Here is a 21,450-nt window from a genome sequence, read left to right as displayed (position 1 = left end):
CAAAGTGACTTACATGTTTATGGAAGTGAATGATCTTAAACTCATCTGTAGGGCGCACCAATTAGTTCAGGAAGGTATGTCTTTGCTCAAATATTTCTGTCGCAGATTTTTTTAAATATCTCAGAAGTATGTATTGAGGACGCATATTTTTATCGTGCAGGTTATAGGTACATGTTTAATGACAAACTCGTCACAGTGTGGTCAGCCCCAAATTATTGTTATCGATGTGGTAACATAGCTTGTATCATGCAGTTCACGACAGTGGATCAGAGATCACCCGTGCTGTTCCAGGCAGTGCCTGATTCCGAGAGAGTAATCCCACCTCTAACGCCCACTCCGTACTTTTCGTGATCTATCTTAGTGGCTCATCTGTACGGATGCGGAAGAGAAATGTCTGTGTCTAGACTCTACGGAATCACATGATTTGATTGGCCGGATCCAGGCTGGTACCATGACGGACCCACAGATTCATGAGAATATATCACTGATTATATACATATTACTTTAGAAAATTTTGATTCCCTTAATAGAAATTATTTGATGCGTTCTACGATCAAAGTACGATTCTTAGAGAGGACTGAATTGTCGTGTGATTGATCTTATTCAGGGAATGTTCTTTAGATTTTTTAAGAACTTTATCAGGTTTTACATGTTGTAAAGCTAACTTTTATATATCTACATAGTATCTGCCATTGCATCAGCCTGATTTTTGTAGCTCGAGAAAAAAAAACGATATTTTGCATCAGAGCAAATGTGAACATTCTGTGGTCCATGGTGTAAGTAGACAGGTGAAGCATTCCCGATGCTGCGCACTCGTTCAGTTTTTGAACCAATCAACGCGCGACCTGTTTTGCGAGAAAAGCAATATGGCTGCTTCCGTCAGTTTGAGTTTGTAGTCCGTTATCCGTCGCGTGCGTCTGTTGTGCGGAAAATATTGTGTGTTTAACTTTTGCGACTTTAATACAACATACGCAGTAAGTAGTAAATATAATTAATGTTGAGAGGCATTATATTGGTTGATATTTGCTAAAAATAATATGTATTTATGATCATCTAGGAATCATGCCGACTTGTTGCGTGAGAAATTGCAAAAGTCGTTCCGGTGGAGCTACGAAAACGAAAGACATCAAGTTCTTTCCATTCCCGCAAAATCGCGAGTTAAAAGAAAAATGGCTCGAAGCTTGCCACCGAGAAGAAGAAAATTTAAACATAAACAGCTGTTACGTCCTGCGAACTCCACGACTTCCCTTTTTCGCTTAAATTCCTCTGCGCTCCGGATAGCCGTTAAGATTAGAATAAGGTAAACTAAGCACGGACGGTTGTCGATCGACGAGTGAGCCTTGATCCTTGCACATTCCTTTTCCTTTTTTTTTATAGGTAAAGTATCTGTTTACCTAGGCGCTTAAACGCAACCTTCCAGGTGACGAATTAGTGACGGACGGGGCATACGTGACAGGATTTTTATCGGCTTTGTCAGGCCTAAAACTGAAAGAATGTAAACCTGGCGACTCGACGCGCCAAATGGGCCTTAATGGGTTGATGAAGATCTTTATTGCATCAAGCGAGCTTTCAAAATGCACGTACGATGTTTCCGACAAGCGGAAACAAAGCCTGAGACGTGTCCGTAAATACACGTGGCGGAGTTTTTTGCTTGCATTTAAGATTGAGAGGTGTGAATCGTCCGTCAACACAAAAACAGGGCCGCGAGATAAAAAAGAAACCCTAATAAAGGAGAAACCTAACCGAAAAACAAGTGAGTCACTGGAGGAAGCGATGGGTTGCACCCCCAATAAGACAGTGGGGGCCTTACGAGAAGACTCGCCAATGAACAGTCGGAAAAATCGACAGCCGTCTCTAGCTTTCTAGGATAGGTGAAAATTTAAGAATCCACCTCTCGGGTAAAAACATCCCGCCAACGAGAAATCCTTTAAACAAAAATTAGAAGCATCTCTCCAACCCGGAGTCCCCCAAATGAAAACCTGACACATCCCACACGAAATTCATCCCTTCCATCCCTTTAACTTTCCTATATAAACCCCGACATTGGAGCACTCAGCCTCATTTTATTTTTTTTCATCTTCATCTACGCACTTGGAGGCACTTCCGATCCGGCACGAGACAGTTCAGTCCTGAGTCCGTATACTCATTCTAGTTTCGTTTTCTATCATATTGAGAACAAATTTCTGTTGTTCGCCACCCTAAAGAATCGCGAGTAAATTCTGTGCGCGCTAAGTGCCACCATCCATCTTACCGACCCGGCGAGACCTGCGGTCAGCATCAGCCCCGACAGAGATACATATACACCTGTTTCATCAAAAAGTAAGTCCTGTACACACACACGCGTATATATACGTATATCGGCTCCCCTTCGTTTATATATTCACGGGTTAGGGAAGTCTCTCAGTTATAACCTTCAACCATTTTTAACCCTATTACTTCCGAATTAGCCGATTTATCGGTAGATCCGCCATAGTCTTTCTCTATTGCTTTGAGTTAGCTGACCCGTCGGTGGACCAAGATATGTTGCTTTGAGTTAGCTGACCCGTCGGTGGACCGAGGTATATTGCTTTGAGTTAGCTGACCCGTCGGTGGACCAAGGTATGTTGCTTTGAGTTAGCTGACCCGTCGGTGGACCGAGGTATATTGCTTTGAGTTAGCTGACCCGTCGGTGGACCAAGGTATGTTGCTTTGAGTTAGCTGACTCGTCGGTGGACCGAGGTATATTGATTTGAGTTAGCTGACTCGTCGGTAGACTCGAGGCACTCCTTGGATCTCTAAAACCTGAGGTGACTTTCCCGCAGTTGGCGGATATTAATAATTAACAATCCGCTAACTTGTAGTGGATTCGGCCGGTCCCACCCATGAGAAGTCGCGAAACGCCGCGAGACACGAAAGACGTCGTCAACATAAGCGGGCGCGAAAGGAGGTCGAAACCCAAGAATCGGAATTTCCCCAGGAACAAGATAACCCCGGTCCTCCGCATCTCGCCATTCCACCGCCTCCACCAGCGTTTACGGAGGAGCCCTGTTGTTCATCACGGGAGAATCGCCCCGTTGCCCCACCCCGTCGCGTTGTCCTACCCTCTCGCCTTGTTCCCGCACCTTATCGGCCTGTTTGTCGGGTGGTCCCGTTTCGCGTGGTCCCCGTCAACCCCGATCCCGCTACCTTGCTTGAACCTCCCGATTCCCCCTCTTCTTCCCGAGGACCATCCCCGACTCCGTCGACCGCCTCGACCCTTGACACCCACGAGGAAATGGTCGGTCCCGAAATAGTCACCCTAGATTAACAATCACCCTTTTTTTTATCCATAAATTCTTGTTCCTCTGTTTTCACTCCCCAAACTTTTCTTTATATTTAGTTCTTAATGTCGACTTAAATTAGTTTCAAGTACTCATATACACCACACGCACACCTAATCAAATCATTATGCTATTCAATGCCAATCTCGATGTAATAATAGCGGGCAGGATGTCCACTTCCAAATAGATTCCCCCCCAAAAGGTCCTGCCCGATCGCCCCCGCACTTTTGTGATACCCGCGAACAATGCGCACATTAACTCTCCATTATATTCATATACACATTTTACACTAACGCCTAGTTTATAATTGTTTTTTTATACTAAATAACATTTTTTTTATGTCAAATAAATATAACTACTTATGTTAAAGACATCTCCATTCTTTCTTTAATTTAAGACCTCAACCACCACCCATCTCCCACTCGAAATCGCACGAGGTCCGATCCTAAGTTAAAGGGATTAAATTCCTTGATTTAAAAGAGGACCGACGATCGCACCGCTCACGGAAGGCGTCCTAGGGTCCCTACGGACGCTGACCCTTCCTGAGTCATAAAAGTGCGTTCGGCTCGCGCCACGCGCCTCAGACCGCGTACCTGCGAGCAGTATTCTTAAGCGTCTAGTTGCGTCCTTCCTTACCCCGACCCCTCTGGTTAGCCTTTCCTTCGCTTCCCAGATTTTCCTATCCTAATCCCGGGGTTGGACGTAACACAGCGGTAAATTTCAAGAATCATTTGAATTCGTATACAGTATATAATTTGTGTTATTCTGAAAACTTATGTGTAATTTTTAGCATATATATGTAAGCGACATTTCTCTTCGGACTGCATGGAAAATAAATGGACAAAGCCACGTATACTGAATACCAAGGCTCGATTAATGCGTCGACTGAAGCCTGGCTCGATTCCAACTCAATTGCTCGATTTACCAAATCAAGGTGTAAATAGAGTTAACAGGCGCTGTACATTGAAAGGTGAAACAGAGCCCATGACAAAAAACACCTGGTAAGTTTGAAAGTGATCTTACTGCATATTTTTTAAAATACTGCTTGTATCGCTTTCTCTTTCTCTCTTATATCTCTTTCTCTTTCTGTTTTCTTGCTAAACAGTACTTTGCATGTTACAGTCGTACTGGAATCCCAACGTACGAAGAACTTGTAGCTTGTGTGAAAAATACAACAGTCATCAATACTGTCAAGGAGCATACCACATCTGCCGAAACTTCCACAGATATGGAATGTAGCACAGACAACCCGCCGTTAGGATGGAACTATGTGTACGTATTTTTATAATTATAAATACATTTTAGACGATTTTTGACACTTCGACCACTTCACAATAGGTGTTCGTATAAGCCGAAGTCAATGGTTTCTGTGTTTAACTCGTAAATTTTATATTTTACAGAGATGAGTGTAAATCGGAAAGTGAGATTGAAAGGCTCCAACGGCACTTGAAGGAAGCTGAAGAAAAAAACAAGCTACTGTTATTGGAAAATAAGCAGCTCAGAAAAGCATTAGAAATCCAATGATTGCGAAGCCATGAAGAAAAATGAACAAAGAGCTGGCCAGGATACAGCTGCTGGTATATTACATGCTGTATTTACACCCGGCCAAGTAAAAAAATTGATGGCGCCGAGCACTAAGAGAATTAAATGGTCAGCAGATGACATTTCTTCCGCCATTGCTCTTCGATCATTGAGTGGTAAAACGTATAAATATTTACGTGAAGTCAAGCAGTTACCGCTACCTTGCGAGTCCACTCTGCGAAACTGGGCAGCATCATTTAATACAAAACCAGGAGTCTTGAAGGATGTTTTAAAAATAATGCAATCAAAAGGAGAAGATTTATCTGCCGCAGACAAAATTACTGTTCTGACCTTCGATGAAGTCTACATTTCAAATAAATTGGATCTAGAACGCAGGGAACAGAAAATTTACGGTCCACATAAATCCTGTCAATTTGTGATAGCCAGAGGTCTCTTTTCGAAGTGGAAACAGCCAATTTACTACCAATACTCTCAGCCAATGACGAAGGACATTTTATTAAACATTATAACAGCTCTTCACAAAATCAGTTATACAGTTGTGGTAGTAACTAGTGATTTAGGACCTACAAACATAGCTTTGTGGAATGAACTAAACATCGGTGTTGGAATGTCAAAGTCACAGCAAGGCAAAGAATCCCGAGAGAAACAATATTTTTTCGAACACCCGGCAGATAAGTCTTTAAAGATTTTTGTCTTCGCAGATGCTCCTCATTTGATCAAGTTATTAAGAAATAACTTCATTGACCATGGTTTTCTTGTTGATGGGAAAATGTTGCATAAGCGAATTTTGGAAGAACTTGTCGCACTAAATTCCAAAGACTTGAAAATTGCTTTCAATTTAAGTGAAAAGCATCTCGACGTTAAGGGACATCAACGCCAAACGGTGAAATTAGCGGCACAAGTTTTTTCTCGCCGGAACGCATTGGCCATTGAATACTGCGGAAGAAACGGATTTTTCTCGCAAGACAGTTATTGGCAAGAACTATCGGATGTTTTACTTCTGATTAATAACTGCTTTGATGTATTGAACAGCCAATCAAAATTCGGATCCCACAGCGGCTCGCGTGCTTACGGAGTAGAATTAGAACAACAAAATGAAATTTTGGGGAAAATGAGCCAGTTCATTTCCAACATGAGAGTTGGTGAAAAATCGACTCTCCTACCATTCCAGAAAGGCATATTACTGACAAATGCTTCGTTAAAAGAATTGCTGCCATATATAAAAGAAAAATATTCTTCCGATGTATTCATACCCGAATACATAATGACAAGGCGGTTATGTCAGGATGTGCTCGAAAACTACTTCTCGTATTTAAGAGCAATGGGAGCAGCAAACGACCATCCGTCACCTGTGGAAGTACAGCACAGATTAAAATGGTACATTCTTGGCAAGCATTCTGCACAGTGCATATCGGTACGAGAGAACACCGAAGGTGACTCAAGCGCAGTTTCTTTTATGACAATGGAAGATTTACATTGCACTGATTCATGCGAATTAGACTATATCGATCAAGACTTTAATAATGAAGATGATGACGTGGAGGCTGCATTGCTCATTCACAATGAGAAATTACACACCTCCGAAGATATTAATAATTATACACAAGACGAAGAAGAAAAAGATGAGGAAAATGAAGGTGATTTAGTTCATTTAACCTTTAACGGCCAGTGAGACGCATACATCCCACCTACTTTAAAAAAATCAATTTTCCATAAAAATTACACATTGACTTAGTAGTGTCACGACTTTTTCACTCCCGGAACGGCCCGGGGCGTGTGCCGGATCAAAAGAGGCAAGGAGAGCGGGATGATAGGCCTCTCCGGGGATTCTCTCGCACCTCCGACACTCCACGAAACGATTCTAATGTTGGGCGCCAGACGCGTAAATTCGCGTCCGCGAAATCGCGAGAAATCAAAAACGAGACGCAAAACGAATAAGTCGGTGTGCGAGGGAATGGCTAGCTCGACCTAATAGCAGGGCGGGGTTGATGAAGGGCAGCGCAGTATTCGGCGGGGTGACGCCTAATAACGAATGTCGTAACTCAAGCCATTAACATTTAAAGAATAACATTTATTCTGTAGAAAACGTTCGTAACTCGGTGAGTGCCACTGGGGCTTTCAAAACAAAAGCAAGTAACAGGTGATAGATAACGCGGGCGTCAAATTTTTGACAACCAAATATAATAACGCGGACGCCAGACATAAACGGAAAACTTACGTTAACTCAGTAAACGCGCGGAAGGCGCAGCAAGAGAACGTGTGAGGAAAACTAAACTTACAAAATCATCGAGATCACGAAATTTCACAGCTAATAATAGTAGAAAAGTTCGCGGACAACTAACATAGAATATCGGTACAAATTTCGACTGACTACGACATAACGGAGATAAACGCGAAATAATAGCGCGAAATACCGCGAAATGATAATGCGCCACGCTTGGGGCGCGTGAACGCAAGTTCCCAAACCCGTGCAGGGATTCTGTCGCCAAATATCTTAAACTAACGCAAAGAGTAATCTTAAACTAACGCACAGAATAATCTTAAACTAACGCAACGAACGCGACGCGAGTAACGTCCCAACGTAAGAAGGAACGAACGCAACATGTGATATCGCCAGGGATATCCTCACGCGAAGAATAAGGCGCCGGGGCGCTCGACGAAACGCGAAATACTAAACTAACGCGAGAAAATATACGGAATTACCGCGAGCAATATTATAACTAACGCGAAATGACCGAGTTATCCTAACGCAAGAACTGAGATTACGCCAGTGATTCTGATCGAACGCAACACACGCGATCGTCAGCGATCGTCCAACGCGAAAATAATCTTAAGGCAAACCACATTCTACCGCGAATAATACCTCAGCCGATATCGCGAGGATAGTCTAAGTGACGCAATTACACCAACGCGAATATCCCTCTGACGCCATTAATTACGCGTACAGCCTCTAAGGTTCGACCGGGCGAAATACTACGCCTAACGAGACACGCGGTCGTGGACGTGAAGGGCGCGAGAAATTGCGTATTCGCTACCGCACGTCGTCATCGACGCGTTACCGCGATCTCCAGAGGTTCGTATTTTTCGATCGCGATCCCACGGCCACGAGACCATTCCGGTGCCCCTCGCTCTCGCTATCGATCGCTAAGTACGCCTTGTCGGCGGATACGCTAATTATCGCGAATTTTTCCGAGCGAGAGCGCAACCCGGGGAGCGGTGTCGTGGCTTTGCATCAAACGTTACCGAGGCAACCTCACCGTAGGCAGATTCTCTTCCGAGGGTCCTCGCCGTCGTCCCAAGGGTCGAAAGCGATAGCGGCCGGACGTCGTACTCGGCTCCGGAATGCGACTTAACGTGGAGGTAATACCGCGACTTGACTTTCGACGTGCGTCGATCACCGAGGACGATTTACGAATGCTCCCGAAATTTCGCTCGATGGCGGAATCGATAGCGCACCCCACCCCGGGCGTACGCGGCCCCGCGACGTTGGAGCGCGGACCAATGAGGGGTGAGCTCGCAGGCTCGCGGCGGATTCGTGCGTAGGGCCGTGAATTACGGCTTTCCGCAGGGCGCTAAACGGCCCTTCGCTCGCGCGGCAACTTTTCCGGGATTCTTCCCGGCGGCGGACGGGACGTTTTTGCCTCCGCGTTCCTTCCTGTCGGTTCGGGAATGGTGGCCAACCATCCCGGGATCCGGTCAGTAATGTGAGGAGGGCAGGTGAGCTGATTTCGCCCCGGCGTCCCGGGGCCCTGCCATGATGGGCTCGCCCGCCGCTGTGTCACGCGCCGCGCGCGTGTTTTCCTGCGCTCCGTCGCTCTCGGCGGCCCGCGGGTTGTCGCTTCGATCCGCTTTCCGTCGTCCGATCTCTCGCCGTTATCCTTCTCGTCGACTCCGCTTCCGCTTCCTCTGTATTCTCTCAGGAACTCCAGTCTCAGCTCGGTGAGGCGCCACGCAATAATACGAAATAAAAAAGGATCAGTAATTCGTAACGCAATTATAATATGCCCCTGGAGATCTCGCCTCGATTCGTTGAACCGTCCTCGGGCGTGAAAAGATCGCGAAACCCGCGCCTTGTGACGGCGGCGGGGCGCTGCAACGATGCAGCGAAACTGCAACGTCACAGTAGGTATTAACTAATTTCAATCCACCATGTGTCTTGCAAAACAGTCGGCCGTTAAAGGATTAGTCCGGGTCTACAATAGGTGTTTTAAGCCCTAAGCCTTAAGGAATTGATTAATTTCATTCGAATTTGAAGAGAATAATCGACTGATTGGTCAATTTCTTAAGGCTTAGGGCTTAAAACATTTATTGTAGGCTCGAACTTAAAATTGATACTCTTACAGAAATTTAATACTGTAAGTAATTATTTAGTTAGTGATTAATTACTTATTTTTAGTAATAAAAGCACTGTTAATAATATCAAAATAAATAATTAATCACTAGCCAAATAATCACTTACAGTATTAAATTTCTGTAAGGGTAATACTAAAAAATAATTAATTACCAAATAATCACTTATTAAATTTCGATAAGGGTATTATTAAATGCATACTAATATTAGCAAATTGTACTATTATGTACTATTTTACATTGCAGCACTGGAGTGATTACTTGTAATTATAATAATTTGTATATAAATAAAACAATACTTATTATACATTGCTTATATCTATTTTATTTTATGTTTTCCTTTTATCTAGCAGTCCTGATCCGCGACTTCCGTGTAACAAGTAAAGAATTGCAATTACTTGAACAATTCGAAAAAGATGTTGCTAAACAAACTATAGAGGAGGAAGCGCTTATATACATTACAGGTTACGTTGCTCATCGTTTCCGACATAAGTATCCACACTTAGGAGTTCCAACACATACGTTAATTCCGTCGGGTGACTGGCTGTCCTGCATTTCAAAAGGAAATTGTATTCAACCTTCAAAAGATTTTGAAAATGTAGGAAAAATTATGAATGCTGAATTCTTAGCATTTCATGGTAATGGACTCTCGAGGGAATCTTTCATTTTCGACAGAGTGACGGACCTCGTGTTGGAAAAAATAAATCATTCTGTGCCAAGGAATGTATTAGCATGCTTGGTTCGAACAAGAACATACATTCGATTAAGGCACCTTAATTTAGAAATAAAAAAAATAATACTATTAAAAAAGTCGGGAAGAAAACAAAACATATATGCAATAAAGTTTATATTTAGATTGTTATTTTATTCAAGTCTACATTTTATTTAAAATTATTAGATGTTATTAAATGTGTATTTTAAAAATTACTAAAAACATTCCCTAATTTTATTCTGTTTGAATAAAATATTTATTTTTTTTCGTTACATATGTCTTTTTATTATTACCTAAGTAAATTGCGTTTCAACCGAGGTTTCAACCCTTCCTCCTCACACTATAATTCAGAATCTACACTGTGGACGTGCGGTTGACCCTAATCAAATTACGTAACCAAACCAGAACAGAATTAAGACTGGAGTTTAATAAATACATAAATAAACTAATAAACGTAGGTTTAAAGTTTATTTATTTAAGGTTTTATTGTATTTCATTAAGTATATATTTAAAATTTTACATGATTTACACATTTTTATTTCTTATAATCGAACTTCATTTTAAAGTGAGCGCCTACAAAATAGGTCGCCTCCTGATTGGTTCAACCGCCAAAGCTGCCGCCATTATGCGCAATGCTTCACCTGTCTACTTACACCATGCTGTGGTCTAGACGCTTATGCTACTATGTACATTCTGTAGAGCATTCATATCTCAGAGCAGCATTCTGGACTTTAATGTTCAAAAGACTAAGAGCTTTTAAATAATTTATGAGCGCGAATAACGCAAATAGTCCAGTGCTGTGTGTGAATATAAAAAGAAAAGAAAAGAAATATCACGTTTAAACATTCCGGCAAAAAGTACACTCTCTGAGTACAGTGAATGCTTCTCTGACATTACAATCGTTGTGCGTAGAATTCAGGTTTATTAAAGCGTGAGCATATATAGTACTGTTAAGGTCTTCCTGAACATATAAATGATCTGTTGCTGGTACTGTTAGGTACTGTGTGTGCTGAGTACCGTTCTTTTTTCTTCTAAATGCGCAATCGGTGTTCTTAGCAAGAATCGTAAATTCGGCTCTTTTTCGCCGAAGTACAAATAGCGTGTAGCAGTAGCCAAAGTTTTCCTGCTTAGATAAGGAAATCCGATAGCAGGATCGTTATAACATCTGTAGAGAGTTGTTTTATTATTTTTATGCACATGACATTTTTTTACGCTTAATTTTAAGAAATTCCGAGCTTAAATATTGTCTTTAAACTACCTTGACACACATTGATGTTCTTTTCAAGAAAGATATCCACCGTTCGTTCGTCACACACACTTCTCTCTTCTATATATATATGTACAAAGCAATATTTTCAAATACTATTGCATCCTCCGAATCTTTGTACAATTTCCAATATCGTATGCCAAATCGCTGTCGTATTGAATAATCGTAATTAGCTAATTGTCATAAGTTCATTAATGTAGGGAGCAACTTGAAAAGAAAAAAAACCGAGACCCTTAGCAATGTGCCTCTAAATTAATAAGCGTTTGTGTAATATAATGATACGATATTGATATGACATAATTAATGGAAATGCACCGGCCATTGCGTATCATAAAGGCCATCGCACACAAAATTGCATAGCTTAGCATAAGCGTAACATAAGACCGCTAAACCAATGAGCATCCAGCATAAAGTCGCCATATTGATTTACATAGGGTGCTCATTGGTCCAGCGGTCTTATGCTATGCTTATGCAATCTATGCAATTTTTTGTGCGATGGCCTTAAGCCTGAATTCTGACCATCGATTTTTGCTAGCTCACGATAATTCCTAACCGATCACAGACCCGACAAATACGGCATTGGCATTGTGGCACAGGCTGTCAAGTTGAGACTACTCTATTTTGAATTTTGTGATATAGACCGAAGGAGGCGTGTGCAATGGTCATGTCGATGTTTATAACGACTCTCCTTGTCGCACCATTCGAAGAGGTGTTTTGCGAAGACCCGTTATTCCAAGAAATGTAATAAACTTTTGAACAGTGCCTTCAGAACTATAACACGACGGTCTACTAGAAGTATAAATGCTTTCTTACTGACAGATAATCGATAGACGAACTAACATAAGGACGAAGAATCATACAAATATCAGAGCTTAACGGAGAATGTGTATGAGGAAATTTTTTATCATTTTTTCTTTTTATTCTATTTCATAAGCCTTCCGCTATTGTTTTGGAACGAGCCTTTGCTTTTTCGCGAAATTTTTCTACGATATTTACGTTTTACGATTTTACTACCTTTTAGGTCTACTCTTACAATTTTACATCACGCGCGCGCGGTATATTCTCTATTTGTACTACATTTATTATAACGTACAATTACAATTGCGCGATACTTTACGCGAGTAATGTATTACATTAGGTAGAGAGGAGCGCATCTAGAACGAATTGGGACACGGAGCTTGCGTTACAAACTCGACTCGCTACATTTGCAGCCTCCGAGTCGTGAAACGGTTTCGCAACGACGGGAACGCCCTACGTGCGGTACGGATATCATTAGAAATTCTTAAAAAAAAAAGAAAAGAAGTATTAGCCTCTGTATCCATTGGGGTGTTCTCGGCGTTTCGTTTACCGGAATGCCTCTGTCTGTGATCGCTTTAATCTTATCGAAGTGTCCAAGCGCTTGCGCCGACTCGATATTAATAATCGGTAAGCTCGCGAGAGAGAGAACAAATAAAGACAATTTGCAAGATAAAAATAAAATAACGAAGACTAATTTAGCTTAATGTGCTCCGTACGGGAGCTTGAACACTGCGCATAATCCTTAAAGATCTCACAGGTAGACACCATTCTAAAACGATCATCATGTACCTTAAAAGTATAGACTTTGTTATGTTAATGACCTAGTTTACACCGACCTCTTGATACGCGTATCAAATAGTATATTTGAGCTGATCAGCCAATAATCAAACTAATTTACTAGTTATTTACTATTTAATACGCGTATCAAGTGATCGGTGTAAACTAAGCCAATGTAATGAAGAACGTCTGTAATAAAAATGCGCAAAAAATCGCTCTTGATCGCATTGTCAATAATACTCGAAAAAAAAAAACAAAGTGGTAGTATTATACCTCGAAATAACACCTTGTACATACTGTTTATAAAATGCGTAATACTACAAAAAGGCGTGATATCCGTACAAAATTACCTTTTTTAAAATAGAGACGAACACGATCGCATAGTGCAGACCAAACGCTTTGGACCAAACGCTATGGTACATGAGCATATTTACAGTTCGAAGACCAAGAGGCAGAGCCGCGGAGATACGACGACAAGAAGAAAGATGTCGTCAGCTAACTACCATTGGGGTAGACGAGGCAGAAGACCGAGACAGTAACATAATTATTTTTAAGCCGTATTTTTAAGCAGTAATATAACCCGTCAGTATTATATATTTGTACCTCTGACCATACACATATGAACACACACATACAAAGTGAATATGTGAATATGCTACGTTTCTTATACATACATGAAAACATAATTGCTAAATAAACATTTAATAAAACTATTATATTGTTGTTATTTACTTCATACTTACCAAATCAAGTTTTATTTAATATGTATAATCTATTGTAACTGTAAATAAATATATTATTTACTGTATAATTAAATGCTGGTACATTCAAGAAATTTGTAATTCTGACCTGGATTTATATCCTGTCTAAACTACACATGTATGTTTAAATTGATGTTTTACCTAGTTATTGCACCAATAATGTTTAAATAAATGTAGCTTTAGTTTTTAACGCAGGAAAATAAAATTTAACGTTTAAGCGCTAACCAATGTTGATGCATTTTTCTGAAGAAATACTTACATATTGATTTTGTTGCATATTCGAAATCTAAAATCCGAGCATGCTAGAAGTACTTTCATTATCTTCAATGTGTCAGGTATTTTAAAAAAACACTAAATTTATCTTTAAAAATAGGCAAAATTCAAGCAGCTGTAACTTTGTTAAAAATGAACAAAATTTAAATTTAAAAAAAGGATTTTAAAGCTTGAAATCTCTACTTTTGAAAGTTTTTATCGTGGATTGAATAAGAAATGAGCATTTTGACTTTGATTGCTCATAACTTCCTTAAAAATCATCGTATTGCAATTCAAAAAACAGATTCTTAAAGCTGAAACTTTGCTTTATTGAACGGTATAATTGCCAAATTTTTTAAAATAACAAATAGACATGATACAAATGGATGAAAATAATGTAAATTATTTTTAAATGCAGAGTACTTAAAAGTACAAAAAAACATAAAAAATAAATTTGTTTTATTTGTATCATGTCTACATGTTATTTAAAAAAATCTATTTTCTTAGAAATAATAGTCTGTAACACCTTTAGCTTTACAATCTGTACATACTGTTTGTAAGATATACTCTTTATAAGACTAGTTAGAAGAGAATGCGTAACACTACAAAATGCATGATATCAGTACAAAATTACCTTTTTCAAAAAAGGTAAAAAAAGGCGCCAAGTACACGCGTGGTTGTTACCTCGAAAAAAACCAAGTGGTAGTATCATTAATTTTAAATTAAAAAAAATATAAAATCTATTCTAACCTAGGTGGTAGTAGCTTTAATTTTTCTTAACAAAATTATTATATTACAAAATTGTTACTTTATTCAATCCAAGTGATATCTACCTAAAAAAACTTAAATAACAAGTGGTATTTATTAAAAAAAATGTGAAATCTTTTAATACTGCGCCAATTACAAAGAGAGAATATATATAGGTATATATATACATATACACCTTAACAAAATTATTATTATATCACAAAATTGCGTTACCAAACTCAACCTAAGTGATATGTTATTTCAAAAAAATATATGAAATCTTTAAATTACGCCAACTACAAAGAGAATATATATATTGCTTTGAAAAATAATTGTAGTGCAACTACTCTTAAAAAATAAAACAAAATTGTGTTACCTAACTTAACCCAAGTGGTATGTATCTTTGTATTCCTAATAAGGGTCTTTCTATCAACCCAAGTGGTAGTAGTTTTAATTCTTCTTGATAAAATTATAATATTACAAAGAATCATTTTAATCACAAAAAATTAAAGAGGTAACATTATAAAATAAAAATATTTAATTAAAATAAAATAAATAAATTTTTCTTGTAAAAAACTTGGCGCTGCTTTTTTAAAGTCAATTCAGACAAATTTGCATAGCGCATAAACATAAGCGTAAGAAATTGATTGGTTTATATATATGTGCAAAAGGAAATAGACCAATCCATCTTTTTATGCATATGCTTATGCACCTATGCAAGTTTGTCTGGATACACCTTAAAAAAGTAGCAGGGATGTTTTACCGCCTTTTGATGATCCGCTCCTTTTTGCAGGCGTAAGTCTGGCAGGATGTCCTCTCGTCCGGTTAGCAGATCCCACCGCTGCCACCAATTGTTGTGCCGCCGCCTTGAATTGGAGATCAGGGCCGGCACCGAGTTCTTTGGATCCGCCGATTAGAGGGAGGACACTGGCGATATTTAGTTAGCAGTCACGTTTAATAAAGGATGGTTTTATTAATACACTTGTGGATATTCACTACCCTGACTTGCGGGTTACAATTAACGTTTCGTTGACTCGCGGTACGCGCTCTGTTCTTAGACTGCCCGCCGTTCCTTGGAAGGGCGGGCTTTTTATCACCTCGGTATTTGCTGACCTAGCAGTCAGCGGATTTTGACTTCGCGACGGCCCACAGTGGGGCAAAAGCGAATTTTTTGGTTCAAAAAGTAGCTTAAAAATACAGGATATGTTGAGTTGCTTTAGTGAACACGTTAAATAAAATATTGAAAATATAATGATCACTATCGCATATTGTAATTTGAAATAAACGTGTTACGAGAATTCATTGCAAATTGAAAGCTCCTGCATTTTGTTGGAGTTTTCATCAATCTTTCATTTGAAGTCATATTCATGTGTGGCTTTTAATGCTGTAACTCAAAACTCTTAGATTTTACAACCAAACATTCGGCCAAGCATTTAGCGAAGAAGGTAAATACTGTTGGAATACAGTATAGTTGCACGGCCGCATAATGCTCCATTGGTGACCAATAGGTGGCAATCGGAACTGAAACTACAATTGTGAACCGCGAAGTATAAGAGCCGTAAAGCAGTCCAACGTTATCGATCTAAATATTTATCTAGGGTTTATATAAAAAAATTTTCGGCTTGCTGACTATTGTTCAAGTATACATATTGATTTAATAATTATATATGTACAAACATGAGTGAGTTTAGGATTTCTCATAAAGAACTTTCTGATTTTCTAATTTCTAGTCCTCAAAAAAATGTAGAAGTATTACTCGAATATGTAAAATCGCTACATGACATAAGTGTGGCACTTTTAATTCCCTTGAAGTATAAACTTAATTTATTTATTCCAACATTTCAAAAGAAATGGAAGAGTGCACTCTACAATGTGGATAAATTTAATTCAAAAAACGAACAATGGTTGATTTCTGAACTTACTGTCAAAATTGATCAATTATTACCTGGTAGAAGATCTTCCACTGATTATGGTAGTAGTTCAAAATCCACAAAGCGACGAAAACTTTTGCGAGTAATCGAAACGTTCTCTGATATTGAAATCCAAGAATCTTTTCTTCGTCGTTTAAAAGAAAGTGGTAACATTAATTTGTGGTCAAAAATAAAGGATCTTTTATCAGGTAATATTGATGTCGAAAATGATGTCGGGATGAAAAAAAACACTGCTCGACTTAGTGATGATGAAGTGTTAGCCTTAATAGAAGATGCAAAACTTTCAAAATATCAGTATGAAATAATTTGCGAAAAAGCCAAGGCAATAAATTGTGATATCTATCCGAGTTATAAAAGTTTAGAAGAGGCTAGAAAAAGATGTTATCCTTCACAATCAGCATTTACAGTTAGTGAAGATGGGGTCAGTGTCAACTTGCAGGATTTGATGGACCATACAGCATCACGAATTGTACAAATCCCACATGTTTCGGCGAGTCTACGTCAAATTGAGGCTCAAAATATGTCCATCTTTCTGATTTCGAAATTTGGAGGTGACGGAACTTCTGGGCATAATTTGTACAATCAGAGTTTTACTGATTCACGCCACTCTGATAAAAGTATTTTCATGTTTTCCATGGTGCCACTGGTTTTACAGATAGGCAATGATGAAGCTTCAGACACAATTTGGTATAATCCGCATCCAGGGTCAACGAGACTATGTCGCCTCGTAAAATTTATATATAAATCGGAGACGAAAGAGATAACAAAATCTGAAATATCAGATATCCTTAAAGATGTAGATTGTCTAAGACCCTCTGTCGTATATATTAACGAAGGACAAACTCGTTGCGAAATCGTGCATAAAATGAGTATGACAATGTTGGATGGTAAGATATGCCAAGCGTTAACCGACACTTCATCTTCAACTTGCTACATTTGCAAAGCAACCCCATCATTAATGAATAACCTTGAAAAACTTAAAGAACTGACAGTAGACGAAAATACGTTTCATTATGGCCTTGCAACACTGCACGCGTGGATCCGCTTCATGGAGGCTATTCTACATATAGCTTACAGACTATCTTTCCAAAAATGGGCAGTAAGACTTGAAGAGGAGAAGAAGTCTATGAGAGCAGCAAAAGAAAGAATACAGAAGGCCTTTAAGGATGAATTAGGATTATTAATAGATATGCCAAAGCAAGGAGTTGGAAATTCAAATAGCGGTAATACCGCTAGACGCTTTTTCGCAAATGAAGAATTAAGTGCTCGAATTACAGGAGTTGATTTGAACTTAATAAAAAGGTTCCATGTAGTACTGCAGGTAATTGCTTGTGGAAGAAAAATCAATGTCGAAAAGTTTCATGAATTTTGTAAACGAACAGCGGAATTGTACGTTGATCTGTATCCGTGGTATTATATGCCCGCCACTGTGCATAAAGTATTAATACACGGCTCTAAAATTATTGAAAAAGCCATTTTACCTATCGGCCAGTTGACGGAAGAAGCGCAAGAAGCGCGAAATAAAGATTTAAAAAGATTTCGCGAATTTAATACGAGAAAGTGTAACAGATTATCAACAAATTTAGACCTTGGCCGAAAATTGCTTCTCTCGTCGGATCCTGTGGTAAATACTTTTCGGAAAATATGGTCGAAAGTTGCGAGTAACCTTCATCCTGACGCTGAAGAATTGTTAGCTGAGTAGAACGCGCACTTGTACACACGCTACATACACACACAACAGAAGAGAGGGTTTGGAGTCTATAAATACTGCGGAAATGACGAACTGCGGGGTCCTTATCTCTTCTGCAACTCCCCCCCCCCAAACACACACACACACACACACACACACACACACACACACACACACACACACACACGTGAGAGGCAAGGGGACTCACGCGAATAAAGCACCCCAAAAAGATCAGATACCTGCCACGTCCATGTCGTTGATCTTGGGTAACGCGAAGAGCAGGAAACACACGCAATTATAATAAAAGTAGAAAATATTTAACCATGGGTACATTTTTTTATTCCTGTTTTTTTCTGCAGTAAGAAATGAGCAACAAATTACCAAGCATTTACTTTTTGGTTTTTATGCGTCTAAATATAAATTTACACTGGTCACTATTACGTACACGGTTACTATTAGATACAATTTTTTTTATTCCTATTTTTTCTGTAGCAAAAAATGCAGCACGCTCGCTCGCATGCGCGCGAATGTTTTTATTTGATAAATAAAATAAATAAAAATATATTTAATAACGAAACAAACTTATATTGAAGTACTTTGGCACATTTTTGTGTTTTCGGGCGCCATATTGAGTCGTTCATTTTGAATTTTGAAAATCGGGCCTGAGGAGTCTCTTCGAAATTTAAAGAGCTTTAATTAAAAAAAAAATACATTGAAATCGGTTGAAAATTAAGACCTGTGGAACTTTTTGAACCAAAAAATTCGCTTTTGCCCCACTGTGCGGCGTTGTAGTGGTGGTGGTGTCGTCGTCGTCGTCGTCGTCGTCGTCGTCGTCGTCGTCGTCGTCGTCGTCGTCGTCGTCGTCGTCGTCGTCGGCGCGTCGAGGAATCGGCGCGTCGAGGAATCGGCGCGAGGACGCCGTCGAGTCGGTAAAATGGTCGCGCTCCACCGCGAGCTTTTCTAACCCCCCTGTCGCTATTTATCGCTCCCCCGCGAGAAACGTGGTTTGGTTAGGTTGCTCGAGGGTCCGCGCTGATCCTATGGCACCGGAACGCCGTCACGCCTGTTCCCCGTGGTTGCCCGCGTTGACAATATGACGTGCCGTTGGGGAGTTTACGATTTGGTTAACCTCTGTGTTCACGTGCCTAAATTGTTTTATGGAATAGGTAAAACAATTATTTTTTAATAATGTTTTGCATAAAAATTTTAAATAAATTTTTGTATTTTTCTCTTAAAAAACAATTATTAAAATGTATCCTATCATTTTTCCGGATTAGATGTACGTATATGTATTAAAAATGCAGTGTGACTGATTAGCCCCGGGGGTGACGTTTAAACCCCGGCATTTTTGAGATTTCAATTTTTCCACCGTTGTCGTTTTTGCTCTATACCGGTTAAACAAAGCAACGTAGATAAAAATTTCCTATATAAATTTTGTAGCTAAAGGTTCACTCTTTACAGTGGTATACCACATTTAACTAAAATTATTTATTTTCTTGTTAAAAATCGGCACCGAAGAAAAACTGACCTTTTAGCCCCGGTCTCCTTTACATTTTAAAAATCGGGAATTTAAAAAGAATTCTTTTTCAATTCTCCGTGCTATCTGCGCGTTATCTTTATTACGTGCTAAGTGCAAATGCAAATAATGCAATGGCAAATGATAATCTTAAGGAAAACCTGTCATGGAAAAAGGAGCAAATCAAACTTACTCTTTGCAAATTTCACTTTATTAAATAGAAATATAAATAAAAACTTATTATCATAATTAATTATCAAAAACTAGAAAATACGTTGCCAAAACAAACATTTGGAAATATATTTGTATATCGATCACGTTCCAATGTCGCATAATTACATATTAAATTCTTAAATACAGCTACAATCAAATGCATTACAATTATATATTACGGTTATCGTAGGAAAATTAATAGTTTGTGGAGATGTGTGCAAATAAAAGTATCACGATAAGGTCTTTTATCACCTAAGCTAAATTAAACCGTGGCGCGGTATGTCTTTTGATTGTTTCGTTGTTCATACAAACGCATAGTTATCAATGTGATTTATGTGATCGTTATATTTATCTAATTTATATGATTATTACGTTGATGAATAACTGCAATCTCTCGTTGGTATCACCACGTCGATAGCACACACACCGCAAGCTGGTAGGCTCAACATCCCGCGCGACGGAGAGTACGCGTTCACTCAGCTCGGCCAAGACATTCGGACGAACGGCGCCGACGACGACGACGACGACGGCAACGTTGGGGAGGACGACGCGACGGTGCACGAGACGGTGTTCGCCCGCTCGGACTCGCAAATCCACCCGTGCCGATAGCGAGCATCAACGCGGACGTTGGATGCGCTCGACGCTCAAAGGAAGGTAAGTGGCCGTGGAAGGAAGAGGCAGTCATATATAGGTATGATTGCCTGGTATGGTCTATAAAAAGAAGAAAAATAAGCTCAATTTAATTATTTATAAACTTTTTCTATTTTGAATTTTAAAAAGTAATTTACTCAAAGAGTAATATGTTTTAGGTACGGTGTCTTACCTGAAGTGAAAACTTCTCTTAAATATATATAGGAGACCGATCATGACGACGGTAGTGGAAATTTAAAAAAGCATAAATTGGCATCTTTAAAATTATCTCGGATAGCTTTTACCTTAGAACGCTCTTATTCAATATTAATTCATTCCTTCAATCATTCATTCATTCATTCATTCCATTCATTCTATATTATAATTTAATAATGTTTCTATATTTTAAAATATAGAAACATTATTAAATTATATTATAATATTTCATCGAGATTGTTCAAGCTACAATCATTCAATATCAAACATTCATTCATGCATAATCCATGGAAGGTCACATAGTATTAATACCGCGTGACACTTCCATGGTTCTCTATCACCGCAGTTAATCTTTGGGGCATAGATTGCACCAAGTTCTGGAATAACGCGGGCCTTGCGCGGAAACCCTCCCACACATTAAGAACGTGTTGCTCAAGTTCCTCGCGTGTACGCCGAATTCGTGGATTCCACTCTTGAACAATTATGCCCTAAAGATTTTCGATCACATTCATATTCAGAGATTTGGCTGGCCAATCCAACGTCTTAAGGTTGGGTTGTGTGGCCAACCAATCCTGAACCAATCTCGATCGATGCACTCCTGAATTGTCTTGAACAAAATTAACACGAGGTACACCAGGAAATGTTTCCGCAACGTATGGCATCATCACATTAGACAATATGTCTACATACTCCGCACCGTTTATACGTGGTGTGGTGCGTACCAACGGTCCAGGGCCGCGCGAGGTCAT

General features: G+C 39.4%; 1 protein-coding gene across 1 annotated transcript; it reads left to right on the top strand.

Annotated features, from left to right (window-relative positions):
- The first annotated feature begins 878 nt into the window (after positions 1-878).
- On the top strand, positions 879-4,823 carry LOC139778566 (uncharacterized). Its single transcript, XM_071716555.1, has 4 exons — positions 879-1,219; positions 4,090-4,300; positions 4,422-4,571; positions 4,700-4,823. Exons 1-4 carry the CDS (start codon positions 1,063-1,065, stop codon positions 4,821-4,823), a joined length of 642 nt encoding a protein of 213 aa, XP_071572656.1. The 5' UTR covers positions 879-1,062.
- The last annotated feature ends 16,627 nt before the right edge of the window (positions 4,824-21,450 follow it).

This window comes from Temnothorax nylanderi, unplaced genomic scaffold, assembly GCF_030848795.1.
Source record: "Temnothorax nylanderi isolate EJ_2023f unplaced genomic scaffold, tnyl_v1.0 TNYL_tig0188_pilon, whole genome shotgun sequence".
In the NCBI taxonomy this organism is placed as follows: Eukaryota; Metazoa; Arthropoda; class Insecta; order Hymenoptera; family Formicidae; genus Temnothorax; species Temnothorax nylanderi.
This window is presented reverse-complemented; position numbering and strand designations above follow the sequence as displayed.

What these genes read in the sequence shown, in the direction of transcription:
- LOC139778566 (XM_071716555.1), top strand. Translation starts at nt 1,063, where the DNA reads ATGCCGACTTGTTGCGTGAGAAATTGCAAAAGTCGTTCCGGTGGAGCT. An exon ending in AAATTTAAACATAAACAGCT is followed by an intron (nt 1,220 to 4,089) that starts GTTACGTCCTGC and finishes TGTAATTTTTAG; the next exon opens with CATATATATGTAAGCGACAT. An exon ending in CCCATGACAAAAAACACCTG is followed by an intron (nt 4,301 to 4,421) that starts GTAAGTTTGAAA and finishes TGCATGTTACAG; the next exon opens with TCGTACTGGAATCCCAACGT.